This window comes from Falco rusticolus, chromosome 3 (genome assembly GCF_015220075.1).
Source record: "Falco rusticolus isolate bFalRus1 chromosome 3, bFalRus1.pri, whole genome shotgun sequence".
NCBI classification, from domain to species: domain Eukaryota; kingdom Metazoa; phylum Chordata; class Aves; order Falconiformes; family Falconidae; genus Falco; species Falco rusticolus.
In genome coordinates, this window is record NC_051189.1 from 118709349 (window position 1) to 118732318 (window position 22970).

A 22970-nucleotide genomic window follows, 5' to 3' on the forward strand; every position below is an offset into this window, starting at 1 on the left:
CAAGAGGCAGCGGCTGCTCCCTGCCATCCTGCACGGGGCTGGTACAGCTGATGCTGGGCATGTGGCTTGGGGAGGGGGAGGCACGAGCGCGGTGGGGATCGGCCGCCCCCAGTGCAGGTTTAGGAGCCAGGACAAGTCTGACGAGTGGAGCAGCAACACCGATTCAGCCAGCACTCTGCCCTGTGCCTGCTGTTCGAGAAACACATGAGAGCGAGCATCACTAAAACGGTTTATTATATAAAGCCGTAGGAAATACACAGGAGGCTGAGGTTTAGGACACTTCCTTCTAGAGACTGCTCCAAGCTCCTCAGAATAGCAAACACACAAACTCTGATTTTCCTGCATCAAAGCTTTCAAACAACGGTTCAACAAGGATCTGAATACAGAGTTAAAAACACTTCAACATGCATAACATTTTCTGTTCCTAAGTAAAGCTGGGGGGGGGGGCGGGGGGGGCTAGCCCCTTCATCCTGCAGTTGGTTACAAAATGACAGATATCATGACAAAAGAGTACAAAAGGAGAAAAAAAAAACCAAAAACACACAAGAAGATGCTTTCAGAAAAGCACGTGGCCATCTAAGCAGGAAAGCAGGGTCAGCAGAAGTGCCCCAGCAAGGTGAGCGAAAGGGATGTAGAGCCAGGGCAGGGGGGGCCCGGGCAGGGCCCAGGGCTGGCTCAGCCCCCAGGCAAGGACGGCTCCAGCCCTCGCCTGAGTCTGGGATGGCTCAAGACGTTCTATTTTGCCCGCACAGGGACTTGGGAGATGCAAAGCCCCTCCTCAGGGCAGCCCAGGTGCCACCTCTGCTTTGCTGGGACACAGCGAGGCAGGAGCGTGGCTGGGGGGAGCCGCCACCCCCTGCCCACCGCAGTGGCAGGGGACGGCCTTGGCAGGAGCAAGTTGTGGACACCCTGAACGTCCCCCTCGGCTGACCTCCTGTGCTCCCGCAGACCCTCCCTTCCTGTGGGCAGCACTCCCCTCCCCGAACTAATGGAGGGTCTTCCGACCGCCTCGGGAAGGCAGCTCCTGTCCAAAGCCCTCGGTGCTCTCACCCTTCTCTGGGCCTCAGCCAGGCACATCACAGGGGGGACCACCAGTGGGCCGACAGCCACCGGGCTCCAGCTCAGACACGCAGGGGCAGCTGTGGGAGATGGGAGCACAGATGGACAAGAACGGGCCAGGGAGTTGGGGAGCATGGGGACAGAACGCCCCGTACCTGCGAGTAATTTGAGCTCCTCATCCACATCTGAGTGAGAGCACCTCTACGGAGATGTGCAGAGCAAAGGGTCTGGCCCACAAACGGTGACGTGGCTACAGAAATCCAGAGGTGGATCCCATCAGGCAGGACATACGCTCTTCTTGGCCACACTCCAGCCTGGTGTCCCCAAAAGGGGCAGAGAGCCCTTCATGCCCAGGTCACCACAGACCAGCCGCACGTACGGAAAGGCTGTGCTGCAAAGCCAGCCGCTACACAGGCCAGCACGGCCAAGCTGCACGCACCAGGAGCTGCTGCTGCCTTGTATCACACAGAGCAAGGGAAGCACATGGGCAAAAGAGAAAAGTCAGCACTGTGCCAGGGGGAGCAAATACATGCTGCCAGCGTGCAGGTCCAGCAGCCCAATGCTGAAGCTGCTGCGACTGCCCTTTGCTTGGCTGGGGCCCTGGGCTTAGCTCATGCCTGGTCAGGCAGGAAGCAAAAGGAAAGAGTAAATTATGGGGGGTCTTGAAGCTCCTTTTTCAACTTTATTTAGCTTTGACTCTGCACAGAGCCATAGCATAGCGTACTCTAGCCTTCAGGGAGGGGCACAGGAATCCCCTGCACACACCGTGGTTTGGGGTCAGCCCCCATCTCCTGTGCCTCGTGCCCTGCCCTGAGATGTTGTTGGGGTGTCTGGCACAAAGACCCTGAAGAATAGAGAAAGCCCCTGCCCCACGGTGTCCTTAGAGGCTCATAGGTCGCTGCTGCAGTCGCGGCACAGGATCTCATCGTTGTCAGGGATGAAGCCTTTCCCGACCAGCGAGGTGTTGCAGCGGGCACAGTTAAAGCAATTATGGTGCCAGTGACGGTCCTCAAAGGAGACGTATTTACCACCGCCAAAGCCTACAGGAGGGACAGAGTGCAGCATTAGAACCCCTGGGGAAACTGGGACGAGCCTCCCGCACAGACCGAGTCTTTGCCTGCTCATCTCCAAGTCAGGTCTTCAGACGCAGCGCTGCACCGTGGCACCCAGACCCCCCCCCAGCATCAAATACATGTGAAATACCAATCTCCACTCTTGTGGGGAGAAGAGGACCAAAATGATTTCAAAAAAATTTCAGATTTTGCAGGGTTGAGATTCTCGGACCAGAATCACCATTTTCCCCCCAGAGGGAAGCAGGGAGTGGAGCTGCACCGTCACAGCGAATGAGGGGGCTGCCAGGAGCAGCTCTTCCAAAGGACAGTGCTAGTGAAATCCTGGGAAGAGCCGTCCTGCCACCAGCCCAGGCTCCTGCAGAGGCTCCACGGGCAGCTTCCTTCCTCTGCCGGCAGTGGCTGGACTTGTGGGCTGTGACCCGCTTCTCCCCGGGACTGCGCCAAACTGATAAGGAGCAGACGGGAAGCAGGGTGCCCATGAGCTGCCCTGTCCTCAGCCAGAGTCATCCTCTGAGTCACCAGCTGATTCACGGCTTTGCCTGCCTTCCCAGCAGCAAGACACAAGTTGCAAATGGAAAGGTCAAGTGGGGGAGGACAAGGAGGGAAGACCCTCTCAAGGGTTTCTGCAGAAAAGGACCCCCTGCTTCCCCTGTCTTAGGCAGGTACGACAGGCCCAGACTCCCCTGCAGCAGCAGCTGCTTCCGCTGTGGCTGGAAGTCTCTGGCTTTCCCAGTCTGTGAGCAATCTTTCCGCGGGACCCGGCAACCAGCCTCACGGCAAGCTAGAGACATGAGATCATGCTGTGAGGGGTTGTTTTGGGAGCCTTTACCCCTCGGCAGAGGGAACTCCTCCCAAGGGGTGCAGTTCACCGCTTTGAAAGATGCAGGCGAAGGGACAGAAGTGGCCCTAGGACCACCGCAACAAAGAGATCCTCCCTCAGGGGGTTCCTTGGAAAGCAGCCGCAGTTGTTTCTGCAGGGGACATGCCTGAGGGCACCTTGCACTCCCCAGCATTTGTCCCCGGGAGGCCTGAAGTGCCTGGAGACACTTGAGCAAGCCTGTATGGTGGGGATATGTACGAGCATCGAGCATCATATGGGCCTGGGTCACACAAGGGCAGCCTCCCCCGGAGAAGTCACTGCATGTCTGGAAGCAGAGGGCGTAGGTCATGCCTTGCCCTGCAGAAGCGCCCCATAACCAGGGCCGTTCCGCTCACCTGTGATGGGCTTTGTGCAGGCGCTGCACTTCTTGGCATAGAGGTTCCCAAAGCACTTGATACAGTATGGGTTGTCATCCTGGGAGGTGAACTGCTGGCCAGCCAGGGGCGTCTTGCAGCCTGTGCAGACGAAACACTCCTTGTGCCATGGCTCATCCCGGTAAGTCACTCCTCCCTTGGTCAGGGTCTGCAGGAAGAGACCCCACACTGGTGACACACAGGCATGGGGAAAGGGGCTGCAGCGCATGACCAGCAGCTGGCTGGGGTGCTGCTGCCTGACCCCTTCTCTGGTGGGGCTCAGACGGGACTGAGGTCACAGAACTCAGGGGCTTCGGGCTGTCAGGCCAGACGTACCTTTTTGCAACGAGTGCAGCGAGGAGCGAACTTGCTCTCATAACAGGGGACACAGTAATAATCCTTCTTGTCTGGGATGAAGGATCGTGACCCGATGGGCTGCTGGCAGCTGCTGCATATGAAGCAATGCTCATGCCAGGTTTGTCCGTTGTACTCCAGCTTACGGGATCCTGCAGAGAGAGCCCTTCACAGTGATGGGAGGGAGCAGCACATGCACACGCAGGGGACACAGGAGGCTGTGCAGGATAAACTGCAGCCCTGCACACTTGGCACTGTCCCTGCCCTCCCCGTGGCAGTGCAGGGCTGTGAGCAGCTGGAGAGGGGCCCCAGGCCCACCCCACAGCTGCCAGAGGAGGGCTGCAGGAACATGTTCCCAGCACTGGCACACAGGCCATGGCAGAGATGCCTGTTGTAACCTACATCTGAAGATGGTGCCAGAATGGCCAAGCAAAGACACGCCTTTGCCTCAGGCCATCTCCAGAGACGCTCACACACCTTCAGTCATTCCTTCTCTCCTTGTCAGCACACACCAGAAAATGCCCAGGAAACCCTTTGTTATCTCCTCCCCAGCTCACTTCCCCGTGAAAAAGGGGAACAGAAAGACAGGGCTGCTGTGGTGATTGCAGCTGGGGATCCTGCTGCCTCGCCAGCCAAGCACAGTGTCCAGTCCACTCTGTACAGTGACAGAGGGGCAGGAGGGCAGAAATTCAGTTCTCTTCCTTGCTGCCCTAGTGCTGGACCCTGCAGCCCTGGCTGACGGTGCTGGGACCCGGAACGAACTGCAGTGCTCAAGTCTGCCTGTTCCTACCTGGCATGACTGTCTTCTCACAGGCAATGCATTTGGAGGAGAACTCGCTGCAGTAGCAGTCATTGCACAGCAGCTCCTCGCCTTGGCAGGTGAACGGCTCGTCGGCCAGAGAACGGTCACAGCGGAAGCAACGAAAGCAGTGCTCGTGGTAATGGCGATCCTCGTAGTACAGCTCCTGGGGAGAACAGCCAAGATGAGGAGTGGACTGATCACCCCAGGGAACCACCCTGCCCGGCCGCGGGGTCCCGTACTCACTCTGCAGTCGTGGCTGATCAGCTCTTTGCACTCATCACAGGTGTTGGCAAAGTGGGCATCGTAGCAGGGGATGCAGTACGGGCCATTGTCCATCTGGATGTACTTGCGCCCATACAAGGACTCCTTGCAGTTGTCGCAGTCAAAGCACTCTGTCATGGTGCCAGTCTGAGGGCCTCCTTCACCTGCTACGAGATCAGCGGAGATGCTGGGTCAGTATCAGCTTACGCTGCCTGCGATGTCCCCGCACAGCCCGGCCGCCTCCAGACGGCAGGGACCGCGAATCCCTGCGCTGAGCCAACAAACAGCCGCTCTCAGGGAAGGACACAGACCTGAGCTGCGGCGCCTGCTCTGTGCCTGTACGCGCTGCCAGAACAGCTGCGCACGTTCAGGGCCTGGGACGAGTCTTCCTTCAGGTTTACACTCAGGTTCAACAGTTGGAGCACTCAGGCACCACTCTGAGAAACTAGGCACGTAAGCACGCAGTTGAGCTTCTCCCTGCCTGCCTCCCTGCCAGGAAGCAAAGCATTTATGATGACCAAAAGAATTTTTTTGCATGAAAAGTTTTGATTTGGCACCGAAAGCAGGACCATGCACACACTGTGGGTGCACATCCCCTGTCACATCAGAGCGCCAGCCACCTTGAGGGAGACCCGTCTACCAAGCAGCCCTTCAGAGACCCACGCTCAGCCACCAGCATGGCCCTGGACCCACGGCAAGATCCCTCCTGATGGCCTCCGAGCTGATGCTCTGCCTGATAGGGCTCTCGGCGTTCCAGATTCTGGAACCTCTCCAGAGCTTTAAAGCAGCTGCTCCACAGGGAAGCAGGAATCAGGCACCCCGTGCTGTGCCTCGCTGCGCAGCCACAGCCCAGCAAACCCTTCTGCACATGTTGCTCTAACTGCAAACACTCTGCAGGGAGAAAGCGCTGGTGAGGGTGGGGGTTTTACAAGGAACAGAGGGGTCAGGGATTTGCACGCAGATCAGACATCTCTTGTTGCCCCTCGTCTCCCTCTCAGATGAGAGGTTTGTGGAACTATTTCCCTTTCTTTGGAGCACTAACTCCAGAACAAGAGTATCCTCCTCCTGTTTGGTTTAACCTGGTTATTCCTAAATATGGAGTTTTCCACTTGCGGAATCACACCCTTTTTTAATACGGGTCGCTATCAAGTGTGGACAAGCCCATGGAATTACATCTCAGCAGTCAGCTGTGGAGTGTGGCACGCTGCAGTTTTCTTAATGAACCCACCCACTCCAGAAAGCGCTCTTATGGCTCAACCAACAGTTTAGCACTTCGTGGGGCAGGGGCTCCCCCCAGCCCCTGTGCCCCCCCCCCCCCCCCCCGCGCCTCCCGTATGCCGAAGGCAGCCTCCAGGGCAGGAGCGGATCCAGACAGCTCTGACTCAGGGCAGTGAGCTTCCCAGGGCTATTCTTGGTCAAGCCACACAGCTCCCAGCTGTTGTCAAGCCTGGTATGTGCCGATAGGGTTGCCGGTGAATAAATCCAGTGTTCCCACATGGCTACGTGACCCACAGAGGGGGAACAAAGTCCCTTTTCAGACACTCTCGTTACCCAGCTGCCGCCCCGGCCGTTGCCTGCTCTGCTGACCGCTCTGTGCCCTCCAGCACGGCAGGCTGGTGCGTGCGGCTGCGGCTCTGTGGCGTGTCCCTGCGAGCAGCACGGCCTTGGGGCCACCGCTCTGCTCAGCCTGGCCTCTGGAGCCCCAGCCAGCAGCCCCAGACCGGCTGCGGGCTGGGCCAGGCAATTTCCAGTCTGTTACTGGAGACGAGGCAGGCGCTCGGGGTGGCTGGCACAGGCGGGCTGGATGGGTGCCAGGGCGCCAAACTGAGCCCGCCACCACAGCTCTGCCCCCAGCCTGGGCTGGCCCCCCAGCACCCCCTTCCTCTGGGGCACCCCACGAGGTGCTCACCCAACTGGACAGCAGCTCGATGCCCCCAGCACCCCGCACGGCTCCTGGCCGCTGCTCACCCACCACCTCCTCCTCTGCCACCCCACACGCCTTCGCTCTCTGAAGCCACCCGGGACCTTTCTCTCTGGCAAAGAATGAAAAATCAAATTAATAACCCTCCTCCTCCCAGCCCTGTTGAAGGGAACTTTCCAAGGTGTGTCTGTAATAAAAGGGCCTCTAATTAGCACTCCTGCCCCGGGAGCACGATACCGCGCCAGAGCAGGGAGCTGCCATGTTTGCTCAATGCACTTTATCTCTGGGGTCCTGTAACCAGGGTCAGAGGACATCAGAAAACGCGAGGGAAGGAAAAACAACTGGAATGGAGAAGCTTTGGGTTTTACTGGTGACATGGACTCAGCCTCTCGAGCGCTGCTGCCCCTGCCCCTCTGTGAGCCCCGGTCCCCAAACTCAAAACAAGGGGCAGCATTTTGCCGTGTCGTAGGGGCAGGAGGTGGGCAGGATCAACCCACCACAGACTGCTGGGGGCTCTCACCCCCCTCAACCACAAGGCACCCCAACAGGGCAGGTGCTGCTGCCCGGAGTGTGCGCTGTGCCCCGGCCCCACGTGCCCCCTCAGGACCCAGTGCCAGCAAACCACAGAGCTACGGGGTGCGAGCACCAGCGCCACAGCGAGCGCTCGGGGCCAGAGCAAGCCCTGCTCCCCTGGGGCAGCTGAGCTATCACCATGAGCGAACGAGGGATTAAAAAAAAAAAATAATTAAGCAACAGGAACATTTCAATCCCAGCTGGTGTTTGCCACCCAGGCCCCTGGCAGTGCCAGCCCTCCTCTCCCACTCCTGAGCCCACCGGGCTCGCCCCGGCTGGAGCTGCGGGCCGTGGGTGCTGTGCAGCGCTGCTTGCACCGCAGGTGCGCGTCACGCAGCAACCGCCGAAGGGGAAATGAAAACCATATAAACCCTCTGAAAATGACGGACCAGGAAGACCCTAAAGCAGCGTGCCGTGCTTGCCTCCGCTTTCAGTAGGTTCTCCCCAAAGTCCTCCTGTGCCTGCTGGGCCAGCCAGGCTCCTGCTCTCTGCCAGCCGGAGTGGGCTAGCAGCCAGACAGGCGGCCAGCGGAGCAAGTCCCAGGAGCATCACGCAGCCCAGGCTGCTATGACAGCATACGGGATCAGGCTGCGCTGCCTCTTCCACAGAAAAAAGAACGGGCCCAGGAAGTTTGCTCAGGATTATTTGCATTAGATAAGCTGTTTGCTCGCTTTGTTCTGGTCTCACAGGCAGTGCTGGGGAGGGGTGGCAGAGCCCTGTGCAACGCCAAAGTAAATCCTGCATCTTCGTCCCTGAGGGTATGGCACTGCTGGAGACCAAGTTCATGGAGAAAAGGAAGATGAGACAAAAGAAACAGAGTAAACTAAATCGTACAAAAGCCCACAATTATTGCTGTCTTTGTAATGGGGAACCTGGAAATTGCCTCTGTTCTTGAAGAAAGGAGGTGAAGTTTTAAAATGCGTTAAAAAAAACCCTTTAATTGAGGCTCAGATTTAGAAGGCGCAATATAGGCAGTCACTATGCGTGCTAATTAGCACGTGCTCATACTCTGCAGACTGCACCACCCTGTAAACATTAGGTGCGCGCTAGGCTGATGTAAGTAATGCCTTCAAATCCTAAACAAGGTGTTGCCCTAAAATGATGGGATTCCAGTTGCAAAGCGAGTGTTTGCTTGCCCATTACCAGGTGGCTGCGGTCCCTGTGGGACAAGGCTCACTGAGGCAGGTCCCTTGTCCGTGGGGATGGTGGAGCTGGATGTGGGGTGTTCTCTCAGCTGTCTCTCTGGCTGTCTGAGGGCAAAAACAAACAACAGATCTATGCCTGCCAGCTGCCGACCCTTTCCCTTCGACCGATAGTTGTGCTCAGGGAGGAAGGGAAGTTCAGTTCCTCTCCTGTACCCATAACAAACAGTTTTGGGAACAAGAGCTTCTCTTGCAAACAACATTTAAAGTGCTCCAGGATGCAAATCTGATCAGTCTGGAACTGAGCTCAGAATAGCTTCATGTATGAGAAAGGTCAGCAATTTGTCAAGGACACACAGCAGAGTCCACTTTCTAATTAGAGAGTAACATGCACCTAACACCACCCCGGTGTCATTGTCCACAGCAACTGCAGCAGATGGCTTAGCAACAGCCCAGGAGATTATTACATTAATTCTAGTGTTGATAAACTGGGGACCTATTACGCAAAGGAGACAGCACAGACTGTCCACAGCCCGGCTTTCTGCTGCACACAAGCACTTCAGAGCTTAACCAGCCTCTTGAGACGACTCCTGCTACAAGGAACTGCTTCAGTGAGAGGTCTCATGTATATGGTGAACCTATAACCCCGTGTAACTTCACACCAGTTTGTTTTTCGTTGTCAGCTCACAACCAGCTGCTCCACGAAGTGATCCTAGAGCAACCCATATGGCTATTCCTAGGGAAACACTTAATCTTTCCAGGACACAGGAATAGACCTGCCTTTGATGGTCTGTCAGGTTCCTGCCTATTCTCACCTTCCCTGGGCTGCTCTGAGCACGCTTGTGGCAGTTGCAGTTCACACCTAAACAGAAACGTAGAAAAGCAAGCACAGCCTCGCCGGGAGAGGTGAGCTTTCCCCATGTAAGGATGAAACCACCCAGGGACAAGGGGCTGGAAGACCATCCTCAACGTGCTTCCCAGTCAGAAGAGGAGAAGAACGCTTTTTGTTCCTGTTGGCTTTCCAGAACCATTATGGGTCCTGGAATCTGCATGAAATTGTTTCTGCCTGCTACCAACCCTAAAAAGGGAAACCAGCTGCTTGCTCTGAGGAGCAGCTCCAGCTCCTCCATTACTCTGGGAGCATTTTCAGTCCATATTTCCTGACCAGCATCTGCGGATGCGCCCAGGGTCCCTGCATGGCATGGCCAGCCTGGGCTCTCCGGGGGCAGGGCAGCCAGCTCCCTGGGGACAATGCGGGTTTCTCTGCACCTCCTCACACCACTGCCCCTGCCTGCACCCTCTCGCTCTGCTCCCAAAGCCACGAGCGCGGCTGCAGACCTGGCACAGTGGGAACATCCTCCATCTGTTGTTAAAGGAGATCCTGCTTTGGGGCCAGAGGCTGGAGGCAGCTTTCCAGAAAGGGGCTGAGTGTTTCATCAGGGTAACCCAACCAGACCCAGCCTGCACCCAGCACCCTCAGGAGCTGTGTTGCATCAAGCACCCGCCTGCTCCCAGCACCACTGAGTCACTTCCTGCCCATGGAGCTCACCTCCGAGCCGCCGTCCTGCCCCAGCCTCCCCACCGACAGCTCAGCAGCCTCCAGTATGAAGGTCCTCACTGGGCCCATCAGCTCAGCCACAGAGCTCACCCGGCAGCTCCCCCCTCACCAGCACAACGGGAGGATGCTGCAGGTCATTCCTTGAACACGCAGGGGAAATCTGGTTCTTACAGTCAGCCTCGGAGGCAGGAGGCAAGTGAATCGGCTGGGTGTACAGCCACGCAGCCCCCACCTGCAGCACTGGGACATTGCGCTTACACCTGTGCACGTCCTGAGAAGCTGCACTGCAGTCATATCCCCAAGCACGGGCAGATCATCCTCCTGCCCAGAGCAGTCATGGGCTGCTCTGGGCTCTGCGACACATTTAGCAAAATGGTTGGCACAGTTGTAAGGAAACACCCTGCATTTCAAGTGAAGTAAGTGCTGTCAGAATCACCCTTGCTCAGCAAAATAGGCAGCTTCCTGCAAATGGCCACAACTTTTGAAGGAAGAAGTAGCAGAAACTGTTAAAGCATCTGACAAATCACAAGGTAGACCTGGATCGTTGCACGACTTTAATAGTCTTAGAATGGCAATTTAAGGGTTTCCTAATGTTCAGAAGGGATCTCTGAGGTGCCCTCAGTCCAAAGAATGAAACCACATTGCATGGACTCCTCCTGACAGCTCTGCATATAGATCAAGATGGTCCTAAAAGCACAAGTGTCCCACAGATGTCCAATCTTACCCTTAAATTCAGAAAATCTCAGCTGATGCCAGCCCATAACCTGCCCAGAGGTGCCCTGCACTGTTTGTACATCTGTGACACAGACATCACACCTGGTCCAAGGTGAGCAATGGCAAATGGCTGCAGTGCAGGGCACGGCCACCACTGCTGGGCTGAGCTCACATGAGGTCCTGGCAGTGCAGGCAGAGTCACAGGCATGCCAAAGGCGAGCAGTGCCTTCGCACACAGCACTGCCTGCATGGAGCAAAAGGGTTCCAGGAGGGTGCTGCTGAGGGCAGGTACAAGGAACCCAGTCCTACCCAAAAGCAGCTTCCCACAGAGAGAAGAGGCTGAAGAGTGAGGTTACAAGTGCAATGAGAGCACTGGAGGACCTAACAGAGACAAAGCCCAACTCTGCAAGTGCCGTAAGAGGTGCCCTTGCCTCACACACAGGATGAGAGACAGGAAGCATCTTTATCACTTTAAACATTAGTGACATGGCACAATGTGTACGCTAATACTTATTTTCTATATCAGCACTATTCTACAGAGGAGGTGGTGATGGGATGCATCTCCAGGAGGCCAGGCTCACTTTCATGCTTTCTTGTAAACACCAGCAATGCTGATTTTGGGAGGAAAATGACCTCTGCTGCCTGGTCTTAAGTACCTGCTGAATTCAGCCAGACTAGATATATTCAAAAGATCTGGAAAGCAGCAATGATTTTTTTAAAGTTTAATTCAAATTTTCTGAATTACCATGAATCATTGGCCAGGTTTCTCAGGCAAGCCAACAAACCCTAGAGAGACAGTACACAGAGTCAGCTCCCCACACACGGAAATAGCTTCGTCCTGCAGACTCACCAGTAGACATGGCTCGGTCTGCAAGACACCTCAGCACCCCCTGGCCATGAGTGGTCCTGCCTGTGGACTGGGGATGTGGGGCTGTCGGGAAGTTCAGGGTCCTAAGGAGCTCCAAAATGCTGCTCTGGTTTCAGAACCCTAGTGAGTTCATAGGCCTTCCTTCCTCTAGTACTAAATTCTTCATTCTTTCTCCTACATAAGGAAAGATAAAACTTTTCCAATGTGAAAGGAAAACGTGCTGCTACTAAGTCCAGCTCTCACAAGGCAGCATCCCCATACAAGGTAACAGGACACAGCTCTAAGCCAGTATTTGTGCACACTGGGACTTTTGTCCCTTCTCTACCCTTTAAAGAAAGAATCGCTTTTTAATGAGGCTGCAGTTGCAGGGGAATCTGATTTTCCATGTTACAGTGGAAAACCAGGCAGGTTTACCCATCTGAGATTTGAACTGTAATTTCTTGTGGCAAAGACCTTCCTTTGCATTTGGTTTTCAGCTACTTCTGTCCCTTTCCTCCCCATATCCTTCTTATCTGAACAGGCCTCCTGAATCCAGCTGTGAGCTGAACCACCCACATGGTGAGCGTGAAGATATGGGGTTTGGAGGAAGACAAACAGAAGATCTAGTCCAACACCACCAGTGAGAAATGCCAGGCTTCCCGTGGGTGCCCGTCTCCACTGTGCCTACCTACCTTCCAAAGCCCCAGCAGAGGGACAGCAGAGTGCAGGCTGACAAGGAGAAAGGCAACAGCCAGTTCAGCCCTTGCTCTAGGCTTGCTTTCTTTAGGGACAGTTAATTGACAGAGAAAGAAGCTTAAGAGTCCCTACTGCGCAGCCATAACATGAAAAACTCTGCCCAGGAGGAAAGAAGAGAACGATTTTAGAGTTAAAAAATTATTACTGCACACCTGTAAGGGTTAATTAACTGTTTCAGGTTCTGAACAAAACCCTCCCTCTGCAGAGGGCAGCTTGGATGGAGGGCACAGATAACAGCAGTGGAACTGTTGCAACGCATACAGAACAAGCAGCCTGTGTCATTCTGCTGACATTAAAACTGAATGTTTGCTCAAGAGATCAGCTGTTAATCTTTTGCATAAGATATACACAAAGTAAGCAAATTTTGCACACTCAACAGGAAGTCAGGAATTAAAACCACTTGGGCAGTTTGGACCTGTCACGGTTCAAACAGACCATTTAACTGAAGGAGGAAGTCCAAGAGCAGAGGAGTAAGATACAAACACACCAGAAACTTCTCTCCAGCCAAATCAAGTCACTTTCACCAGACGGTTAAGAAACCTGTGGCTTACAAATGTGCCAGAGGAGATTCTGGCTGGTTTCTGAAGAGGTCTGGGAGAAGACAGAGACAGCCTGGCCCAAGCTCTAGGTCGCAGGTACCTTCCCCTGCCACGTGCGGGGCTGACCACGCAGGAGCCTGCTGGCAGCGGCTTGCACCACGCCAGCCTGCTACCAAAGCATCGAACCGGCTGCAGGGCAGCAGCTGCTGGCATGGCCAAGGTGACCATAATAGGAAGAAAGATGCTGGAGCCAAGTTTCAGGGAGCATGACTGATCGCAGGAACTTCAGCGCGATCGGAGGAGCGGGAGTCACAGTCCAGGGAAACGGCTGCTCGTATCAATTCTTAAAAAGGAACAAGGAACAGGCATGCAATCGCTTTCTGAACTCCTGCTCCTCTCAAGCACGTTAGTGGGGTGACTAGAGAGAAGGACACATTCCCGTTCAATTACGGGAACACTGATATCAAAAACACTGGCGTGCACGCTGCCAGTACACACAACCTCCGGGCTTTCCTCGCTTGTGACAGGCAGTAGGTGTAACACCAGCCCGGGCAGCGCTGCCAGCGCCGGACTGCACCACCAGCTCACACGACATCCCCACCAGGGCAACACACACGATTCACACCTGCTTGTGGTGTCTCAGCCTCAACAGCCCTGGCGAATCTGCCATCAGCTAGTGGGTGCTTGACAAATCTCATCACGAGGGTCTGCCAACGTCAAATCCACAAATTCTCTTAGTTTTCCTCTTTCAACTAGAAAATTGGGCAAGAACAAGGAACTTGTTGCTCGCGCAGGGCTGAATAGACCTTTCAGACATATTGAGCAGACTATACATTAACCATCGTCATACTGGCAACAAACAGTAATGCAAGAACACAATGCAAACCCTGAAGATAGTCATCAACCATAAAAAACAGCTTAATGGGCGCTGGCTGGCCTCCAGGCCCCAGGTTTCACACCAGGTCTAGGCAGAGGTTAATTTGCAGGGTAAAACACTCGCTGCTTCTAAATGGTGTAGTTTACCTGTGAACCTTCTTTGCCCGTGTCATTATGAAGTGATAAACAAGAAGAGGTGGTGGGAAGGGACCATAACTGGATGAAGTTTTGTCAAGAAAGTCACGAAGAGAGTATAAGTATATATAAATGTACATGAAACTACAAATTAGTAGATAAGGTGCTTCACGTTACCTGCCTGTTGTAGCACATGTTTTCTTGTTCTGTTTGCTACAGCCTCTTAACATCACACATCACTGCAACTACAACCTCACATGAGGTACAGAGCCCCCCACATGAAGTCAGTATTCTCCAGAAACAAACATATGAGCACAAAGATCAAACACATCCATGCCCCAAACTCAAAAGACAGAAGTCTTGCACAGAGCCTTGGGTGGTCTAAATCTTGCAAATGCAGAATCCCAGCGAGAACTTTATAATGTCCTGACTATTACAGAAAGAAAAAGGGACTCCCGAAGAATAAGCATGTTGTGAGGATTATAATCTAGTAAAGAAAGTTTAATTTTGGACTGAATTGATTTATGCCCGTGTAACCCAGCAAAGCTGGCCCATAGCCATACAAATGCCTTACTGCTTATCCAACCGCACAAACCCAGGGCTCCAGCAGTAGTGTTTCAAAATCTCTTTGCCCCACAAAATAAAGGTCATATCCAGTACACTAGAATTCAAACATTAAAGCATGACAGGAAATGACTAACTGCACACTGAGGCCAATTTACCTTCATCTTAGATCTGCTCAGCACACAAGAATCTTGCAATTCAAACAGACATCACAGCCTATATGTAGAAAAAAGAATCTGACCGCTCTGACTGCTAGTTCTTGGGTCTGTGTGTCTGAGTACAGATATCACTGCAAAATAATGGAATTCCGCTCTATTTCCCTAAAGTTCTCTTGTAAGCCTAGCCCTATGCTGCCCTGTTCACTTTTCTTTCCCTTAGGGTCAGCTGTTTCTTAAATTGAGGATGAAGCCATTCTTATTTCTGAGGTGACAGAATCACAGAGCCATTTAGGTTGGAAAAGGCCCTTAAGATCATTAAGTCCAACTGTATAAGTTAGTGTTTACAAAGCTTTTTGCAGTCCCCGATTAAAAGGTACTTAGGAGATTATACGCCTGTTTTGCACATGAAGGCAATCAAGAGGCTGCTTCAAGCCCCCACCTGAGCTTGTGGACAGGCTGCAGGGGATGGGTGCAGTCACAGTGCTCACATGCTGAAAAGCAAACCTGCCTGGTCTGAGCTCCATCCCTTAACTGCCTTCCCCGGAAAGCCTGGCAGCTCTTTTGCTGATTAAGCCTCTGCTCAGCTTCAGGGTTTTTTTTAACAAACAAAGCAACTTTGACTTACAGTAGCAGGGAAAGACATATAAACCAGACATGTTTTATTTAATGTATGCCTATTACTTAAAGGACAAAGTGAATTTTTTCACCAAATTAGGTCAAAATATTCCTGTTTCCGATTTGATTCTTTGTCTCCCAAACATGAGCATTTGTAGTTGGCTTCTTGCATATAAGCAGATATACCGAGAGGGGTAACCTGCGCTGTCACACTGGCGGTTCTGTGCCTTTTGGGGCTCTCTGCACCCACATGCAATACCAGCAGAGCGAAGAGAAGGCCAGGAAGGTGATGGGGCTCACGTGCCATGCAAGCTCTTGCCCAGCAGCCGCTCTCCCACCCTGCCAGCCACTACCCGTGGGCCTCCCCACCTGCGCTGGCTGTTTGCACGAGAAGTAAGGACACTCTCCATCTAAAGCACTTTTTACAGCTGCTGGTGTCCCTTGCAAGCGAAGGCAATTACAGCTCGGTAGTGCAGCATGTGAGCAGCTTCTAAATCTGGGGAAGGACCGAATCCTGGCAAAGACAAACTGTCTCGGGTTACCAGCCCGAGAGCTGCTTGCCTGTGGTCCGAAACAAAACTAAGAGCGTTTGTTGCCTGGGAGATGCTATAGGTGCCAGCTGCAACCCTCCCGAAAAAAGGTAGGGAGTGCTCTGGAAGGACAGGGCCCCCAAGGCACAGGGAGGTACAGAACTGGGATGGACAGGGTCACTGCGAGAGGAAGATAACCTCTTCTTTCAGCCACTGCCTTGCCAACATAGAAGTGAAAGGAGTATCCTCCTGTGCCTGAAGATTTCTCTGCTAGGTGATCTGGTCCTCAGGTGTAATTTCCTTTTACTATACAGAGCTGGTTATCTTCAAATCGGTCTCCTCCTTAAAGCATTTGTCACATTTGGCACCTTTAAAAATTACTCAAGTACTGCACATTTTAAATAAGAGAAGCCATCAGTTGTAATTGTCACATATTTTACGTAAGATCTGAGAAATAACTCCTTGCGAGCACTAAAAAGAAATCTGCAGGATGCAACGTGCTTTCCAATTTCTGCCATGCTGTGCTGCCACGCTTTGAGACAGGGTCTGTGGTAGTACCCACGAAAGGGAAAAGTGGTGCCACATCCAAAAGGCTAAGTGGAAACAGCTGTGAGGGGTGCAAATGCTCACAAAATTTATAAACGCCTTTCTATCACGCAGGCACGCATTGAGTTTCCAACATCTATGCCCCTGCCTGCTGGATGTGTCGGGTCCTGAACTAGTGCTGCTGCCCACCACACCGGCAGCACGGAACAACTGCTGCTGACGGGGGGCATGGTGAAGCACACGTGCCGACTGTAACTAAACACTCGTACAGAGAGGAAAACTGCTTCTTTACAGAAACAACGCACATTAACATAAAAAAAACCCCCAATATCTGAGAGCCGCTGATCTAGCCTGCAGCTCATTTACGGGACCTAATTCTCGCATTCAAATCTGAGATTTACAAGGAAACGTACATGCAACAGCTTTGTCACAGGTTAAAAAGGAACTGAAAGGTCAGAATTTTAACTAATGCAGGCTCCTCTCATGATGACTTTCAGGTAAAGACCAAGAAGAGTTGATGTTTCAGCCCCTGAAGCAGCAGATATGGAGCAACACCCCATTTCTTTGCTGCAGAGAGGACACTCCAGACTCGTTCCCTGAAGGACGCAACAGCAGCCTGCTCTCCGACTAGGCTGAAAGATCCTTCCGAAGCTGTAGGCACAGTCAGGCACGTTGTGGCCTTCGCCGCAGGAATACACCACCAACGCCCTAATAACCCTCCCTCCCTCTCCTAACCCACCACAACAGGGATGGGCAATTTACAAGCTCTTTGTCCCAAATCAGCAAAGCTCTGGAAACAAAACCTCAGACCAGTTCTCCATTACCTTGCATCGTGGAATGGGATGGAGCAGCGTAAAGCCCAGCAGCCTGGAGGACTCACACTGCAGGCAGCGAGAGCAGGTGCAACCGGCAAGAGGCTCTCGCTAGTAAATCGTCGCTTCACTAGCAAAACACTGGAGTGTTTGCCCAGAAACAAAAGCAGTCACATCGTAAACCAGAGGGTGACATCAGCACAGGGATTGCGTTTCCTACAGAGGTTTAAATGTCATTACTTGTGACTGGAAATTAGACACTTACAATTCAAGTTACTCTAGATTTTCACAAGAGACCTAAGAATTCCAGTTCTGTGTAGATATATTTCACTTTCAAACCCTTTCTATTTCTCCGTGTCACAATGATAGAAAAAGAAAAGAAGATTGTTCTCTCTAGCAAAACTATCAGGAAGTGCAAAGCTAATGAACATTGTTATTAACCTAACCAAGTCAGGTGCTAGCGGAACTCATCAATTTCCACTGGAAAGGCTCCATGTGATTCAAACAGCATGCTCTACTTTCAGCTCAGTGATTCAAAAACCTCTGAATAAGAGTGAAAGAGGGCAATCCAAAGTTCTGCTTTGCATCTTCTTCTAAAATTAAATCTCAAAGCTATCAGGGATTTGAAAGCACTTATTTCATCATTCCTTAGCTGACTCATTGTTTCACAGAGCACGAAGCGTGATACAGTCTGTGCCCATGGTCCAACACCTTCACCAACCTGAACTGCGCTTGCGACTTTCCACACGCAGCTCTTCAGGGTTTCCAAAAGCAACATATCCAAGGCTTCCATACAAGCGCAACGGGCCAGATTTAATCTTCCTGTGAGTTAATATGATGTTTGCACAGGGTTGAGAAATACTAGAAATAAAACTGCTCTTGGCTGAGTTACATGCAACACACCGCGTACTTCTTGCTATTAATGACTCTTTAGTAAGTACCACTATGACTCTACATATTCCAGAAAGCTCTGCTAGGCATCACAGCAATTTTCTTGGTATGAAGTGTTCACTGAATTAAAGGTAGCCACTGAAACATCTTAAAATTTAAACACTGACTTTTCTATTTCAAAATTTCCATGTGCTGAGAAAGAGAGGCAGATGATAATAACTAATCCACATTTAAGGCCACAAACTAAAGAAAAGTTTCTTTACTTGGAAAGTAGTTTAGCTCCCAGGCGCCCTACTGGAAATAACATATGATGAACCAGTGCAAGACCATAAATGCAAGAGTGCTCAGTTTCCACAGATCTGACATCCCGTACCTCTCATGGGACTGTTGCTTCCTCAATTCCCTAACAGCTGTTGCAAGCAAAAACATTATTTACCCTTATAATACCTGCAGGGCAGGGAGTTATTTTATCTCCCTCCTGGGATTTGCACCTCACAGGCTTTTGGCACAAGGCAAGCCTGGTAGAACTAAAAATGGAACCAAGATCCAAGTCCTCGTCTATCTTTCTTCTCCTGAGATGCAGCACATATCCCCGTCAGCCTGGAAATCACGGACACCCACTAATGCATTTATAGACCTGTGCCCAAACAGATTCCACAAACTGAACTCTTTGTGAGAAGCAAGAGAAAATGGAAGGAAGAGAACAAGACGATCTTTAAGGTCCCTTTCCCACCCAAACCATTCCATGACACATGGACACAGTACTGTGCAGTTGCAGAGTACAGTTAATCCAGACTCCAGATCTTTTGACCAAGTAACGCCGGGCCTTCGCTACTCGCTCCTACTATTTAAACTTTGGGCTTTGGAAGTGAGCACATGCAGCTGAAAGGCGGCACTGGAGTAGTGCAGCGCCAGGAGTCACGCACCAGTTCAAACTATGTTAGTTCTTGAGAACAGAAAAAGCCACGTTTCCCTTAAATGAGGGTAGCAGAATTCCAGGGTGAGGTCAAAAGCCCGGCTGGCCAAAGCCAACAGTTTAGGTTAGTACGTGGGGTCACGATGCTGACAAAAGTAGTCCTTGCACTCAGAGACCGTTCAGGATCCTCTTTTTTCCTTGCTGTTCTTTCTTCACCATCTTCACATACATCCTAAGCAATATCCAGGAATACTACCATCAGATGTGGACCTGAGAGAGGAACTTTCATCTTCAACCACGCTGAAGTTAGGCCTTCCAGATAGACATTTTATATTATTAAATTTCTTTCGCTTCATTAGAAAAGCCTTAAAAAAAGGCATTTTTTTCACCAGCAGTACTGAGTTGCTATACACACTGTTTTAGTGGGAAACTGCATGATCTGCAGCCACACGGATCTGAACTACAACAGAAATTACCTGATCTCTGACACACTCGCAGGAGGGAAATCCTGTGCGCTTGGATCATTCAAGAAATAAGGCTGCTGTACAGTTACAGGAACAACACATGTCCAGAATGGACTCTAAACTGTTAAGATCCAGTCTGAAAATCAACTGTGAATTGTTTTTACAATTTGCATTTTATATTAAAAAACTCTCCCAAAGACCTCAGGAGGCAGAGCTCAGCCTGGAAAGGATTTTTAGAGTTATGCTGTAAAGCCACAGAAAGCAGGGATCTAGAACGGGAACAGTTCATTGCAGCTAAAACACTGATCCTGGGTTCTGCCTGAAACAGCTGGGATTATTTCTTCAGTTAAGCAAATTCCTGTTACTGAAACCCACTGTGATATTTAAATAAATTTGGAGAAGATGCTGATTAGGCACTCTTCTTCCCAGATAACAAGATCTGAACCATATGAATTTATTAATTTCTAAGTGAACACTTGAAATGCGGGTAAACAAATTCAAAATATCAAGGTCATATTTATATTCCAGGGTAATAATTAAATATTTACTCTCTTCTGGTTCCAGTATTCTAGGTTTTTCTATGGACCAAAATATTTAGTCATGTAAAAACCATCTGGAAGACATTCACTTGGCCTGCTAAGATTCATTAGTTTAAAAATACACAAATAAAGTGTTCATTTTATTTCCCAAAAGCTAACACTGCTGCTTTCAGCTCTGTTAGGGTGCCTGATGAATAATGCTTATGCAACATTCTCAGCAGGAGATATCAGATGCCGCAGTTTCACAAATGCATACAAATATCTGTTAACTAAAATAAGTCTTGTATTTAGATTAATGCTTTTCTGTACTAACTCAAGTGATTATTCACAGCAGTATGAAAACCAGCTTGCAAATAGTTCAATCACTCGTTTTATTCTTTCTCCCATGCTCCCAAATCCCTAGCGCTGAAATCTATTTTTAAAAATCACCAATGCAAAGAAATTTCTCTTCAGAACTGGGATTCAGATACCTGTGTTAAAGAATTACAGAAGGTAAGCCTCCATGCAAGCCTTTTCTCTCCAAGAATTTCCTGCATAATCTTAATACAGCTTTTTAAAAACCAAGTAAACAAGAGGCACAGCTGAGATTTTGGAAAAAAAAAAAAAAAAAAAAGCGTTGAATTTGGCTTGGTATCCACAGGGATCACTTTTCTGGCCAAGAGTTTGCAAAGGGTTATTTATTGGCTAGCCATTTTTCTTTTGCTGGAAGATGCTGAGGTTTTAGCAAAGTTTCTGCAGAGTATGCAACAGTATTCAGCATTTGCTCAGCTAATGAGTTAAATCACTGCAGCTCTCCGATGACTTGAAGATTATGGGTGTAGGAAAAGGGAACGCTCAGAGAGGGGAACTTTCTGCAGCCACCACCAAACTGCGGTTAAAACAGACACCAATGACTCTATTCAGCTCCCAAACCTCAGACAGTTTCCATTTTCTCAATAACAAAGCATTTTTGTGGAATGAGGTAACAGCCTCCATCTGCCAGGTCTAACTCTCCACTAAGATTTCTCAAGAGCATGGCTGAAGGCGGGCAGCCAGCTGAGCCAAGAGGCTGCGAAAGGCAGGAGGAAAGGCAGGAAAGGCAGGAGGAAAGGCAGTTGTCCTGATGCCTGGGAAACAAAGGAACAAAGCTGCAACAGGACAGGCATGGAGAGGAGCCTCTTTGAGACCACTGCACAAATCCTCCTGGGAGTTTGTATCAAAAGTAGCCTCGAGCAAGCTCCAACCAGTGCACAGCTAGAAAGCGCAAAAGGCCGAGGGAAGAGGGAAACTTTTCACTAAGGACGAACTGGGATTGGCAGGAGGAAGCACAAGACAAATGGATGCCACAGGTTGAGCATTCAGCTGTCCATCAGCAAAATGTCACCAGTACAGAGCAGTGGGATTTAAAAGTGAAGACAGGTCTGCGAGCACATGCTGCACGATGCAAACGGGAACACAGATGTCCTGCTCCCAGGACGGTACAGCCCGTGGGACTGGCCACTCAAGCTGGGATGTCCCCCTCCACACCTGAAATGTCATGTGTCTAAGCCAGAGCAGTCACAGCCTCCTGAACAGAGCCTGGGAGGGCTTTTGGTTTTGTTCTTGCCTTGTTTTTGGTTTTGGCAGCCTGTATTTTGGTGTCTCAATTCCAGGGATGCCGAGCACCTATCCATTCTGTTGATCCCAGGCAAAGCCAGCTCAGCTCCTCTGAAAAGCAGATTGCTCATTCAGATTCAGATGAAGATTCTACCTGCTGGCAGGACCCCCGCAGCTGACTTGCATTCCCCTCCGTAAGCAGCCAGTTATTAGTCAGCTCCCTCATAATTCTGAGGCTCAGCCTCAGGTTCAACACACCTCAGCTGCCTGCCCTACGACAGGATAAGCAAAAGGGAACACCACAACCCCAGGCTCACTCATGCAAATAAAGGTAAAAACCTTGGAATCACATGGAGAGATGAGGCCAGCTGGGAAGAGCTTGGAGGAAAAGGTAGCTACACAGCACATAACATCAGGAAAGGATCTTCATGGTGTATGTGGGTCTTCTGGACTATTTTTTGTCACTGCATATATAAATCTTTAAAAAGCAATGCAGGAAATTCGCTGGGACATCGCAGCAACTGTGCAAATGGACGACCTGTGACTTGGGCAGGTCAGAACATAGAGGATCCACCTTAGTTACTACTTTGGTAAATAGTGCTGCCAAGAGCAGTTATTCACACCATTTGGAGCCCTCATTCTCCCTATGCAGCAAAAGACATTTGAATATAAATTTTAAGAATCACAATTCAGAGGGATTAAAAGACATTTCTAGAAAATCCATTCCAATTGTGTTATTTTAGTCTGGTCCATCAGGTTTTACATTTACAACGACAAAGATTGCCAAACAGAAACTGCCCCAAAGCCATTTTGCACAAATTTAATTGAAATTCGCAACCTCCAGACACTAGTGCACTACAAAGGAAGAATGAATGAGGAGAGAAATGTCAGTGTAGCTAGCCCCATTTAACATTCACCAGGGCACCAGCTTTACACACTTCTATTCTGCCACAAAACTTGGTAGCTAAAGACTCATCAAAAGCAGGTACATTTAACCCTGGTGCTATTTAGTCCTAGGGAGATGCTGAAATCTGTGCACTCACATACAGTCATATGCACTAAGCAGCAACAACTCAGAAAAATACATGGAGCAACTGGAATGCCACTCACCTGCAACTCAAACAGAGCAGCGTGCTAATTAGGAGAGACGTTTCCCTTCCAAATATGCCAGTTCTCTAACCATCAATCTTTATTTCTGCAGATCAGACACAGCCTCCCACACATGCACTGCTGCAAACAGAGGAGGAGCTTTTTCACATCGGAAGATGCGGGGTGTGCTCCCACCACTACTGCCAATTTCCTGAATGGTCTCACACAATTTCCCACCTCTACATCTAGTTCTCTCATCTAAAGCAAAGGCAATTTTTCATCTGGTTTTCTGAAGGCCCTCGCATTCCTGCAGTACTTTCTCCTGAAGTTTTGAAAACTTCAATATTGACCTCCCCACTCTCTTAATACCACGTACCCAGCTGGATACCTGGAGAACACAACTGGCAAGGGGCATACCTTCTTCCCCA

The 22970-nt window shown here is 50.8% G+C and overlaps 1 protein-coding gene across 5 annotated transcripts in view; it reads right to left on the reverse strand.

Annotated features, from left to right (window-relative positions):
• Positions 1-1727: 1727 nt before the first annotated feature.
• Positions 1728-22970, reverse strand: part of FHL3 (four and a half LIM domains 3) — a 28957-nt gene continuing 7714 nt past the window's right edge. For 2 of the 5 annotated variants that reach the window (XM_037379447.1, XM_037379449.1), the window contains exons 2-6: positions 4765-4949; positions 4510-4684; positions 3702-3871; positions 3348-3534; positions 1728-2099 (exon numbers count right to left, since the gene is read on the reverse strand). In XM_037379447.1, the coding sequence (XP_037235344.1) occupies positions 1948-2099; positions 3348-3534; positions 3702-3871; positions 4510-4684; positions 4765-4920 (840 nt within the window). In that variant the 5' untranslated portion in view covers positions 4921-4949 and the 3' untranslated portion in view covers positions 1728-1947. Of the gene's footprint in view, positions 2100-3347; positions 3535-3701; positions 3872-4509; positions 4685-4764; positions 4950-5093; positions 6589-7698; positions 8379-22970 lie in introns of those variants that run through there. The other 3 variants (XM_037379445.1, XM_037379446.1, XM_037379448.1) reach the window with 3 other exon arrangements.